General features: G+C 36.4%; 1 protein-coding gene across 1 annotated transcript in view; it reads left to right on the top strand.

Annotated features, from left to right (window-relative positions):
* Positions 1 to 14,044, top strand: part of col16a1 (collagen, type XVI, alpha 1) — a 91,866-nt gene that overhangs the window by 20,273 nt on the left and 57,549 nt on the right. Inside the window, 4 exon segments of the mRNA XM_048201530.1 lie at positions 1,735 to 1,858; positions 3,230 to 3,511; positions 4,023 to 4,103; positions 8,173 to 8,247. Of these exon segments, the coding sequence (XP_048057487.1) occupies positions 1,735 to 1,858; positions 3,230 to 3,511; positions 4,023 to 4,103; positions 8,173 to 8,247 (562 nt within the window).

The raw sequence follows: 14,044 nt of genomic DNA, 5'->3' as shown, positions 1-14,044 counted from the left end.
ACCCCCAGCGCATCCAAGATGTAGGTGTCTTTGTTTCTTCAGTAGAACACAACTGATGATTTTTAACTCCAACCGTTGCCGTCTGTCAGTGGTATAATGCAAGTCAGCGGGAACTTGGACTATAAGAGTAAATAAAACACGACAGACAAATCAATGTGTCGTCACGAGCCGCAGGGTTTAATTTGGATTTGTCTGTCCTGTTTTATTTACTCTTATAGTCCAAGTTCCCGCTGACTTGCATTATACCACTGACAGACGGCAACGGTTGCAGTTAAAAATCATCATTTGTGTTCTACTGAAGAAACAAAGACACCTACATCTTGGATGCTCTGGGGGTAAGCAGATAAACATCAAATTTTCATTTTTGGGTGAACTATTTTTCGTGAACTATCCCTTTAAGGGAAAAAGAAATGTGAATGGTATTGTATTGTCTTTATGAAACGCTCAGACACACATTTAATGGGTTGTTCGCACATTAAAAATAGCTTGATGGAGCACAGCAGAGTATTAACTCTGTTGCTAATATAACCTGCTAATTTGTTGCTCATTGTTCCTAATATAAACCCCAGGCTTGTCTGTAAGTAAATATATTTCTCTCCTACATTCGGATCGGTCTGTTGATTTAAAAGTGGCAGATGCCGCACTTCAAAAGTCTTAAAGCAATTTTAAAAACACAAAAATATTATCAGACATGACATGCTAACTTGGCTAAAACGTGACATGCTAACATGCTAACTTGGCAGCATGACATGCTAACTTGGCTAAAAAACACTGCAGTTTTATAGGCCACACTTACACACTGAAAATATGAGCCTGTTTAGTTCTTACGCACACATTATGAAAAAAAAAGTGCACCAATTAAATATACCGTAACAAATTATCGGCTAAAAATTGCTGTAATTCCACTGTTGGCATTCCACAATAACTGAACGTTCCTTGTTACTGGACGCCAATATATCATGCACCTCTGTTCTATAAAGTGTCACAATATATAGACCTACTGTCTCCAGTAATCAAATTAAAAATCATTAATCTTTGATTTATGATGGCCCTTTCAGTGGATTAGTTTTGTTCAGTAATATCAACAAGAAAACTTTGAAAGAAATGTGTACCTCATCCCCTGTCATAACAAGTTTCATCCTGTACAAACTAACTCTCTCTCTCTCTCTCTCTATCTCTCTCTCTCTAGTGCTTAGTCCTGATTTCATTTTTTTTTCCTTGAGGAGGCCAGCCTCACTGTTATTACTCTGGATTCTAACTCTCTGTTATAAATCAATGTCACCTCATTTTAGAGACAAACAAGCTTCCTGCTCATTGTCGTGCATGTTATGCATGCATGTATGTGTTTATGATGAGCTTCCCGCCGTTCCATGATTTGTGTGTGAATGAACTCCAGCCAGCACTGAGTCTATGTGTGTGTGTGTGTGTGTGTGTATTTGAGATGGTAAACACATTCCTGGAGTTTGTCTGCCCTTGACCCACCAAGAGGCAGGCAAACTGTTTATCTAGGAAAGAGACAGAAGTTGAGAATGAAGATGGGGATTGCTGAGCTGTATTTCTTTTCAAAATTAGTGTCAGGGGTTATCCCTCTATCTGTATCCACAGCACCATTAATACAGAGATACTCCCACTTCTGCTACCATTCAGACTGATTCTGTACTATTACAACCCACCTGCTCCATGCCTATTTGTTTATTCATGTGCTGCAGTCTAACCACATCCTTGTCTTCTCAGTCAAGTGTTTCCTCATGGACTTCCAGAGGAGTTCACCCTGGTCTTCACCATGTTGCTGAAGAAGAAATCTTTGAATGATAACATTTACCTGTTCCAAATCTCAGATGAGCACGGATATCCTCAGGTGTGTGTCAAGTCAAGTCAAGTCAAGTCAAATTTATTTATATAGCGCTTTTTACAATTGGTAATTGTTTCAAAGCAGCTTTACATATTAGAAGCACAGAAAAAAAAAGAGAAGTGGTTAAAAATGAGCTGTACAAGCAAGCGTGGTAAAATGTAACAAATACAAGATGGTGCTACATTAAGCCAATGTCGGCTGACTCCCAGGGGTGGAAAAAAACCCCTAGGAGAAAAACCCAGCGTGTTAACACTGGGAAAAAAGTCCTAGGAGGGAAAAAACCCCTTGGAAGATATATATAATATATGTAAATGGATATGGAGATCAAAATCTGAATTATACATTTGTATTATAGAGATTAAAAATAGATTATATATAAATATATGTAAGCGGATACGGGGATTAAAAATCTGCTGTGTCTTCAGGAAATGATAATTTTAGGACTTCAACGCTATTATTTGTTAGATATTTTTATTTATATTAGACTGGGTGGTGCAAAAGGTAGCACTCTTTACGTGACACGTGTAGAATTCTTATATCCTTCTTTCATAACATGTATTTCAATTTAACAGCAAGCTAGTGCTTGATTATTATGCTACAGCAAGGTCCAAAACTAACACTTTGTTTGAGTTATTGTCTTTATGTGAGAAATTTGGCTTTGGAACATAAATTAAACCATTATAGTTAAATAAGGAAAAAATGTAATCTTAAAACAGGCATCTTAATCTTGAAACAATGTTATATCCTAATTAAAAAGCTAAATAATTTACACTTCTGTTGAGAAGTTTCTTATGCTCACCAAGGCTGTATTTATTTGATCAGAAATTCAGTAGAAACAGTAATTGTGTAAAATATTTTTACAGTTTAAAATAACAGTTTTCTATTATAATCACAGATCTAATTTATTCCTGTGATCAAAGCTGAATTTTCAGCATCATTACTCCAGTCTTCAGTGTCACATGATCCTTCAGAAATCATTATAATATGCTGATTTACTGCTCAAGAAACATTTATTATGATCATTAATGTTGAAAACCATTTTGATGCTTAATATTTCTGTTGAAAAATTAGTTTTTTTCAGGATTCTGTGATGAATAGAAAGTTCAATTTATTTGAAATGGAAATATTACTGTCACTTTTGATCAATTTAATGCATCCTTGCTGAATAAAAGTATTAATTTCTTTAAAAAAAAAAAAAACTGACCCCAAACTTTTGAACAGTAGTTTGTTGTTATGAAATAATTAAAAACATGGCTAAAGGAAATATTAATGACCAACAGGTATGGAAAAAAACTTAATTGGACCCTATACTGCAGCTTCAACAAAATCACATGTAAAATAAAACACTTGTTTTCTCTATTTATCATACTCCTTTAGTTCTCAGTAGACTGGAATGGTCCAGATGGCAACCTGGCCCTGCGGGCAAGAGGGTCTGACCCCGAAGGGTCCATGGTGGGATGCGTGTTCGGCGGTGAGGGTGTGGAATCCCTGAAGGACATGCGCTGGCATAAGGTGGCTCTGAGCCTGCAGAGTAATGCGGCCTCCTTGCACGTGGACTGCAGCTCCATTGAGAACAAGCCTCTGGAGCTCCGTGGCCAATTGCCCATCAATGGACACACGCTGTTGGGTATGAGGGCTACTGATGCTGCCCCTGTGGAGGTGAGGAACTCTGGTGATCCTACAAATGATTGAAGCCGTATTTTAAGCCTTTTCCAAAGGACAATGCTTAGAATACAAGGATGTCAATTAGATGAATGACTGCAGAAGCCTCCAGCTCCTCTGTTAATTGAGTGCTATACACTGCTAATAGAGTAGTCGGAAGTTGATGTTTCCTATAAGCCGGCTTCCCGCAGGTTTTGCCCTAGGCATCCTTTCTGCAAGGGAAATGTAGCAGGGGCGTGTCTGTGGATGTATGAGAGACAGGAAGACTACAGGCGCTTCTCTTCAGGGCTAACTCTACTGAGCACACTCAGCTCAAAAAAGATGAAAAGAACAGCCTGTGGTAGCCTAAACGAGTTTCATCCATTACTAATTAATTAGTTTGTTAATCCAACCACTTAGTGAAATGATCATGTAAGTGGTCATATGTAAAGCACTGGGGGTCCAGCATTTAAATAGCTCAATTTCTTGGTCTGCTTTTAATATGCTTTCTCTCTTTTTCTTTCTTCAGATTGATGTCCAGCAAGTGATGGTGTATTGTGACCCCACTCTGGCTATCCAGGAGGCCTGCTGTGAGATACCTGGAGCTCGGGTAATACTGTCAAAAATACCAGAAAATGCTCTTATACATGGTATTACGCCAAATATCAAAGTTATTTTGTGTAGTGAATTAATTTCTATTAGTTGTCGGCCATTATGGGCTGTTAAATGGCTTTGTATACTGTTATATACTAGACAGCAGGGTGCCTGATGGCCAATATAATGGAAATATGTACCCATTTCAGTTTAAAATGAGATGTACACAGCAAAAACAACACTTGTTTGGACAATGTTTACTGAATGAACAAAAGATAGAAAATGTTATCTAAGGCTGTTGGTAGGTTTTGTACTGTAACAAAAGGAAAAGGAAATCACTTCTGTAATTTGACGTCCAGTAATTGGCCATTTTAACATTATCAGCATTTAATTTGTCAGATAAATCAGACTGTCAATAATTTATTTCATTTTGTAGCATAAAAGATACAGAAAGGCTCAATTTTAATTTTTTGGGCAACCACAAAAGAAAAAACTGTACAACTGAACCATTGAATTAAGTTGTTTAATAGATGATTTAAGTAATAGTGTTGTTATTGTTAACTATAAAACTATTAAAATCATTTTTATTAATTAAAGTAAAATATCTATAAATATGAGAACAACTTATTAAGAATTACTTAAACTTAAAAGAAACAAACAAAAATTAGAAATGTTGCACTGGCAACTTACTGAAATAAATACTTTCTTAAAAATAGGATCAAAATATCGTCTTGTTCCCATGAACCCAATATTTAATGTATTGTATCGTGAACTAAGTGTGTCATCACTAAGTGTGGCTTGTAACTTTGGAAAACCACTAACCACAGTGGCTGGATGCAAATGTGGCCCTGTTTTTGGGTAAAGTTACTTTTAAAAGTAATGCTTTACAATACTGTGTTACTCCCTAAAAAAGTAACTAATTGCATTAAATAGTTACTTTTTATGAAAAGTAATTTGTTACATTACTTTTGAAGGAAATGCATGCTTTACTTGTGTTACTTATTTGAAAAAGTAACTTATTTTGTTGTAAATTGAAAAAGTAATGTTGCTTTACTAGTTACTTGAAAAAAGTAATCTGATTACATAACTCAAGTTACGTGTAATGCATTACACTGGCCCTGACTACATACAACTAACCCTAAACCAAACCTAATACTAGGCCTAACTTTAGTAAGTACATGTATTTAATTAATATTATTACTCAGTACTTAAATGTATAACAAGAACACCTTAAAATAAAGTGTAACCAATTGTAATAGTGAAAATAAGAGAAAAAATTGTCAGAGAGCCAGGTAAGTCAGAGAAAATAATAATGTTTAATTAGTTTCTTTGAATATGAAGCTGTTTGCATCAAAGTAATTGTAAAAATTGAGTCCTATACAGAGTCATTTAACAATGAATTGTCTCATGCATGGAAATTAAACCGTTAAATCTATAGGTTTAGCCTAATGGATTGAACCTACCACAGAACAAGTATAGGTAGAAGGTAAAAAACCCAGAAGGTAAAAAAAAAAAAAAAAAAAAAAAGGTGAGTTTTTTTTCCCCCAGCATTATAAAGAAATATTTCACCCAAGCTGATGAAACACTTGCACATGTTTTCAATGATCACAGCAGAGGCAAAGCTCATGTTTTGCTAAGGGAATGGATGCGTTCTTTCTGTCAAAAAATCATTGTTGTAGTTTTACTTGATGGATCAAGCTTCAGCAGCGGCTCAGCTTCCATCGGGACAGCTGTGGTGGAGGAACAGCGCCTGAGTCATCGATGTGGGAGTGCTGCTTTATTTGAGGATTTGGAATTTGGTGCGTTTCCCCTCTCTGAATTGATCAGAGCTTTGGCAAGACTTGCTGAATCGAAAAGGCTCACAGGAATGCGTCACTCACAGATAACTTCAGCCTGTATGAAAAGCATCCAGCCACCCACAGAATGAATAGTAAAGAAGGTAGAGATCAGGAAATGTCACCTGTGAAACTTATTTGACAAAGAAAGTGCACATGGGAATAGGTACAGCAAGCTCTGAGCTGGTATTCTGAATTTGATGCAATTTTGGATCAGAGGATATTTCACAGCCAAGAACTATTAGATATCATTAGTTGAGTGCCAGATGGACCATTTTTAGTCTGAAAGGATGATTCAGTGATTATTCCCTTTACATGTTAGCTGCCTATTTGTGAGGTAAGATATGAATAACATTAAAACCATGTGACTAAAACATGAAGGATTCTGTTGTGAATGTAAGCCAACAAAGTTCTTTGTGCTCTGTTGTTTTGGGGCGAATGCTCAAAGCTCCCTGCGAGCAGTGTTTAAAATGGAAACAAGGGCATCTATTTCCCTCTGAATGCATGTGCATGGCTTTTTAAAAGCAGAGGAGTCAGCGATTACATATTGAGATGCAGAGGAAAGGATGTCGCAGATGTCTTGAAAGACCACATTTGTTGAAAGTATCAATACCAGGAAGTGTGCATGATAACTTGATTTACAGTACATGAAATCCAGTGTTATTTTTGTATTATTTATATACTATTATAGTATTTATTCATATTTTGAAGTAGCTTTTATTTTTATATTTAAGTTTTAGCAATTTAGTTTTGTGCTTTTGTCATTTTTATTAGTTTTACTGTTTTTTATTTTTTTCAGTTTTAATTTTAGTCATTTTAGTGCTTCAACCTAAACTTATTTCAGGTATTTAGTTCAGTAACCTTTCTAATTTCGTAAGTTTTTCAGCTAATATTTATATTTTATTTAGGCTTCATTACAGTTGATGAAATAAAGTTTTAATTAAAGTGCTCCAATTATGCTATTTAAAGGTTCCTAATTTTGTTTTGGAGGTCTCTTAAAATAGGTTTACATGTATCCAAGGTCAAAAAACACTTTAATTTTATCATAATATACATCGTAGCATCACTCATTTTCTCACAGTGTCTAAACGGTTCGATAAAGGATTCGGTCTCTCTAAACCCCTCCTTTCCGAAAGCCTACTCTGCTCTGATTGGTCAGATGGCCCAGTCTCTTGTGATTGGTCTACCGCTTACAGCACGTGTCAGAAATGAAACGCCCGTTACCATTATCTGAAATTCGGCTCTGGAGGCTTGCTCAGCACTTGTATACACAGTGATACGAACAGTAAAGGTCCTTGCACACTGAGTCTGAAATTTTCGTATGTGTTTTTTCGTATTCGCCATCCTAAAAATCCATCACGCACAGAACATACTGAGTCTGATGCGTATTAATCTGTTGCGAAAATATTTGCAAAACAATACAAAATGGAGTCTTCAAGCAGTGAGGATGATTTTGTTGTCCTCTCTCTTCTTGAAAAAAGTGAAAATAAAGAGGAAATATTGGGTCCATCCAATCCTGAGATTGCGTAGAGAGGAAGGACAGTTCCACCTCCTTATCAAGGAGGTGCGGGGGGTTAACCGGAGCAATTCAAATTTTACTTCAGGATGTCAGTGGCTCAGTTTGATGCCACAATCTGTCTTTACATGCCGTCTCTTTGTATTCCGCACTTTGTTTATCATACAGTACTTTGTGCTGCGAGACGAAGTGGATCAACTTGTCAGGCACCATTCTGGATTTTGGCATTCGCTTGGACGGTGGCTCTGAATTGTCAATACACCTTTCAAAATTATTGCTACAGATGCGAAAAACACAGAAAATTAAACCTGATCCGAATTTTTTTATGACAGACGAAAGTTTTGGAGGCAGTGTGCAAAAGTGATTGATACAACGTGAGGTCGTATTTATTTTTTAACGTGTGAAAATTTTGGAAGTGCATGCAAAGTGGATTTGCTTTCACAGCACAGAAAACAGCATCTCCTCGACAGGCTGGCATTATTCAAATTTGTTACAAACCTACATAGCTTCATGGATAGGTTCATGAATTACTGACGACTTGTTTCAGTTCAGAATAATTTAACTCCATTTATCGTGCACTATGATCTTTGAAACTTTGCAGACCTTTTACATTCAAAAACAGCTATATTACACACTACATGAAAGTTAATATCTGAAAAAAACATAATAAGGGGACTTTAACAATAACAACAATAATCAAATTGGTTTGACTTGTGATCTCTGTGCTTCCACAGTGCCCACCAGATGCTCCCAAGAGTCGAAGAGCTGCAGAGAACCAGGTGGAGTTTGTGCCCAGTCCCTTCTCTGAGGTAAATTATTCTTAATCTTGTGCAATTAAAACCTGTTTAACCAAAAACAGGTTGTAGAAATGTTATTATTGAAATACAGCACATAAACTCATTAGTTTGCAACAAGATCTCTCGATGCTGCACTTGAACATGAGCCACTGAAAGTGTGCAAGGGCCTCTAATGAACAGATCTTACAGAAATTAAGAGAGGGTTTGTTAGTTCTTGAATGTGGGATCTGATCTTGAGATGGTTTGAAGACGCACAGTTCTTGCTCTCAGTGGGTGCCATTAAGGGGGCGCACAAACAGGATGCATTCATAAGCAACAAGAATGCAGTGGAATGGAATATTTTGAAGAGGCCTCTTGAAACTGAATTGTTCAACACCATTTTAAAAAAGCAACACAGATACACAGTGACCAAAGACATCCATCAAATGCATTTGTACATATTAACCAATAATTTAAAATGGTGCAAACAGAACAAATCCCATGTGTATGCCGTCTAAAGCCCAGAGAGGTGATCTTTCTAGAATAGGTTTACCAGGTTTACCCTTTAGGCAAATATGCTAATAATATACTAATGTGCAGCATCCAGTTGAGTTTTTCGTATATTTCCCCTGTTAGAACACATGAATGGTTCATCCCGGCAGCATTACAGCACATAAATAGATGAAGAGATGAGATGAAGATGTGATGTAGGCTGATAAATATTTCTCATTCTGATATATTCGACATAAAATGACACAGTTAGTGGCCATTAAGCATCCCACTAGCAGGCAGTTGAATGAGCTCTTCTGCAGAAACTGGAAATGAACGTAAATTCTTATGAACAATGCCCAGTGGGCTGTAGCAGTGCTGAAATCAAACATTCTCTGCTTCCACTGCTCTTTTATTAATTTTTTTATTCTTGTCCTTCTTGCGCTTTCCTATTTTTAGTGGGAATTTTGCATGCAAACTGAATTTTTGGCCCATCATCTCCAGTTTAGGATGTGTTCTCACTGCACATTAATACTTAAGTTGATAAAATGTATAGTTTCTTTTAAGGCTTTGTAAACAAAAACTGCACAGATCATAGAATCACATTTTTTTTTTTTTTTATATTATATTATATTATATTATATTATATTATATATATTATATTATATTATATATAGAGCTGTCTCTGACTAAAGATTTTAGTTGACTATTAGACGTTCATTTAAGCCATTAGTCAACTAGTCGCATGTTTATGATATTAATTTAAATACTTAAATATATACTGGGGGGGAGGTGACATCAGAAAATGGTTTGAGTCTCAGGGCTGAGAAAGAATATTACAGGTGCTGGTCATATAATTAGAATATCGTGAAAAAGTTTTTTTTTTTTTTTAATTTGTTGATTAGAGCCTACAGCTAATGAAAGTCCAAAATCCAGTATCTCAAAATATTAGAATATTTACATTTGAGTTTCAATAAATGACCATCCCTACAGTATAAATTTCGGGTGTCTCTTGTTCTTTGAAACCACTCTAATGGGGAAGACTGCTGACATGGCAATGGTCCAGGAGACAATCATTGACACCCTCCACAAAGAGAGTAAGTCACAGATGGTCATTACTGAATGTGGTGGCTGTTTACAGAGTGATGTATCAAAGCATATTAAATGCAAAGTTGACTAGAAGGAAGAAATTGGGTAGGCAAAGGTGCACAAGCAACAGGGATGACCACAAGCTTGAGAATACTGTCAAGTAAAGCCGATTCAAACACTTGAGAGAGCTTCACAATGAGTCAAATGAAGCCGGAGTCAGCGCATCAAGAGTCACCACACTCAGACATCTTCAGGAAAAGGACTACCAAGCCACTTCTGAAACAGAAACAACATCAGAAGCATCTTACCTGGGCTAAGGAGAAAAAGAACTGGACAGTGAACAGTGGTCGAAAGTCCTCTTTTCAGATAAAAGTAAATTTTGCATTTCATGTTGAAATCATGGTCCCAGAGTCTGAAGGAAGACTGGAGAGGCACAGAATCCAAGCTGCTTGAAGTCTAGTGGGAAGTTTCTGAAGTTAGTAATGATTTGGGGGGTCGTGACATCTGCTGGTGTTGGTCCATTGTGTTTTATCAAGTGCAAAGTCAATGCAGCCATCTTCCAGGAGATTTTGGAGCACTTTATGCTTCCATCTGCTGACAAGCTTTATGGAGATGCTGATTTCCTTTTCCAGCAGGACTTTAGCACCTGCCCACAGTGCAAAAACCACTTCCAAGTGGTTTGCTGACCATGATATTACTGTACTTTATTGGCCAGCCAACATGCCTGCCCCTGAATCTATGGGATATTTTCAAGAGAAAGATGAGAAACAGTCGATCCAACAATATACAGATGATCTGAAGGCTCAATAGTGCCTCAGCAGTGCCACAGGCTGATCACTTCCATGCCGCACTTCACTGATGCTGTAATATGTGCTGCTGACCAAGTATTGAGTGCACAAATGAACATACTTTAAAGAACTTGAACTTTTCTGTTTTGAAAATCCATTTTTTGATTGATCTTAGGAAATATTATAATATTTTGAGATACTGGATTTTGGCCTTTCATGAGCTGTACGCTCTTATCATCAAAATTAAAAAAAAAAAAAAAAAAAAAAAAACTTTTGAAATGTTTTACTTTACATGTAGGGAATCTAGAATATATGAACGTTTCTTTTTTAAAAATAATTTACAATAAAAAAATGAACTTTTTCACGATGTTCTAATTATATGACCAGCACCTGTATATGTAACATTGCTATCATTGTTCTACATTACAGAGAGATACTAAAACTTAAGCCTTTAAAAATTTAGCATTCAAGTGTAAGCATAAAGCTTGCCGCAGCGCTCCGGCAAAGGTAATGATTATAAATGTCTCGGAAAAAACAGAAAGGAGACTTTCTGAACATTTTAATAATTTATTAATAAACTCAGTGTTGGCTGAAAAGATGAAGTTGATGATGCTGACTCGTCTCTAATTGGATGCGCCTATAGAGAGTTAAGTTAAACATGTCATGCCGTAATTGCGGTCCTAATTTAGCTTCCACACTCTGCATGAATACTTGCCTAGGCACCTAATAATAGCGCATATTTGTCATTCAGTACATTCTATATCTTTCATCCCTTTTAATTTTGATCTATGCATGTTTGCATGTTTGCATGTCAAAATTTGGCCAAATAAGTTTCTTCTCTTCTCAAATTTCTTTGATCGACTATTATAATACTACTAATACTAATATTAGTAATACATTCTTTCTCAAAAATATGAAAAAATTCTTTTTTTTTTTGACTTGACAGCATGACTTTTGAAATTATAAAAAAGACACTCTGGAATTCGGCTAAAAACCTCCTCATGTGTTCCAAGGAAAAAGAACAATTATGTTGGTTTGGAGGAATATAGTGGTGAGTAAATGATAGAGTTTTCATTTTTGGATGAACTGTACCTTTAAAACAATCCTTCTGCTAGCCAATCATACACTATAAACAAAGCTCTACCAAAGTTGTATGACATAGAGCTGAAGTTTGCATCAGCAGCAATGAGTAAACACAATTTCACTGACCCCATCGCACCATTTCACGTTTCTGTGTCTCTACCTTCTCCAGGAATAACCTTAGTTCAGTCTTTTCCATATAACAATAACTTCTACTTAGACCAGATATTTGGATGCTATTTTCCCCTGAAAAAACAGTTCATCAGCAGTTTCTCAGTGATGTTGGTGTGGGCTGCTCTTGTTGTTTCTCCTGGCAGCAGTGAGTCATGATCATTAGCAGGGCTAATAAAAAGCTGGTTGGTGAAGGTACTTCAGCTAGTCTCCAGCTGGTCACATATCTTCTCTACTTGCCACGTGTATTGTTTGGTATACACTCACACGTGCAACATAATTACATCCAGAGGGCTCTGTATTAGAGCCAGACACACTCAAAGCAGCTTGTTACATCCACACAGTTACACATACAACAAATATGTAGTTGTTCTTAAACTCCCACTTTGTGTGGAAAAACATCTCGACATCAATCACTCTCAGAGTCACAAGAACAGTAGAACATTTGAGGTGGAAATTATATAAATTGTTTGATCTTGTGGTGTAAATGCTCTTAATCTCTGCTGCCATACTGACAGAGGAATTAGCTCCATTGGTACACATTAGATGTATCACTTTGTGTGCTTTCATGCCACGTCCTGTCTCGGTATTTTCTCATTTCATCCCTCTGATAAAATGTTAGCAGTGCTAACAAATTAATGTTTGACCATGCCTGCCAAATTGAGCAATTGTCTGAATTTAGACAGCATGGCACGATTTATACACTACAGGAATCATTTTCTAAATTAGTAATCTAAAGGCATTCGACATTAATTATTGTCTTATTTCTGCTTATTTATCCTTCAAATGTTTGATAAGTTATAAATAATAATATGTCCATAATATATGTTCAGTTAAAGGGATAGTTCACCCTAAAATGAATAATATTATTAAGGGCATACGGCATTAGAACAACACCAGGGTGATTAAATGATGACTTTTAATGTTAGGCCATGTCCACACTAATACGTTTACGTTTGAGAACGCATCTTTTTCTCTCAGTTTTGGCCTTCCGTCCACACTCAGACGGCGGCGTTTTTGTCAAGGAAAACTGAGCTTTTTGAAAATGCTCTCAAAAGTGGATACATTTGAAAATGCCGTTTTCGTGTTGTAGTTTGGATGTTGAAAACGGAAGTATTTGAAAACGATGATGCATGTTTAGTCATGTGACTCATATTGTACCCATATATATCTATAGTTATACCGAGCCTGCATGTTTGTGCCTGCTATTTAGTGTAACATTGTTGCACAATATAAATGCTCATCCATGATGCAGTTGCATTTTAAACCCGATTTTGTGTGCAACCTGGGCGCAACAGTGAGTGATGTTATCATATGTTCATAAAATGATCATGCCAGAAGAATAGCTTGAGAACTTTATTATATCTGCTCTCTTCATCATCTTGTGAGCTTTTAGTATGTTTTATGCATGCGCAGTAAGGGGATTTAAGCGTTTTCAGATGTTTCAGTGTGGATGAGCAACTCTTTGAAAAGGCTTGAAAATGCTAGTGTGGATGGGGAGCGTTTTTAGATGAAAACTCAGTTTTTAAATGTTTCCGGATTAATGTAGACGTAGCCTAAGGGCCAACTATTCCTATAATTATTAATTACTAATTTGTTAAAGCTTAACTGCTGCATAAATAATGGATAATATGCCTTTACTATGTGTTCAGTTAATCATTAACTAACGGTGTGTTAATATTTAAAGGATTAGTTCACTTCTGAATGAAAATTTCCTGATAATTTACTCACCTCCATGTCATCCAAGATGTTCATGTCTTTCTTTCTTCAGTCGAAAAGAAATTAAGGTTTTTGAGAAAAACATTCCAGGATTAAACTCCATAAAGTGGACTTCAGTGGGGTTCCCGGGGTGAAAGGTCCAAATTGCAGTTTCATTGCAGCTTCAAAAGGAATAAGTGTCTTATCTAGTGAAACGATCGGTCATTTTCTAAAAAAAAAAATTAAAATTTATATACTTTTTAACCTCGTCTTGCACTAGCTCTGCGATCCGCACACATGATGCAATCACATTACAAAGGTCACGCGTGAAACAACGATATCGGACGATTTTGAAGTTGGAGGAGAAAATTAGATAAAGTTTTTCACCCTATATACCGCAGTACTTCCGCCTAAGTCACGTGTGTCCTTTCAACGTAATGCGTGGCGTATCGCAGAGCAGTGCAAGACGAGCATTTGTGGTTAAAAAGTATATGTTTTTTTTTTTGGTTTTTTTT

Source organism: Megalobrama amblycephala, linkage group LG9 (genome assembly GCF_018812025.1).
Source record: "Megalobrama amblycephala isolate DHTTF-2021 linkage group LG9, ASM1881202v1, whole genome shotgun sequence".
Classification (NCBI taxonomy): domain Eukaryota; kingdom Metazoa; phylum Chordata; class Actinopteri; order Cypriniformes; family Xenocyprididae; genus Megalobrama; species Megalobrama amblycephala.
This window is presented reverse-complemented; position numbering and strand designations above follow the sequence as displayed.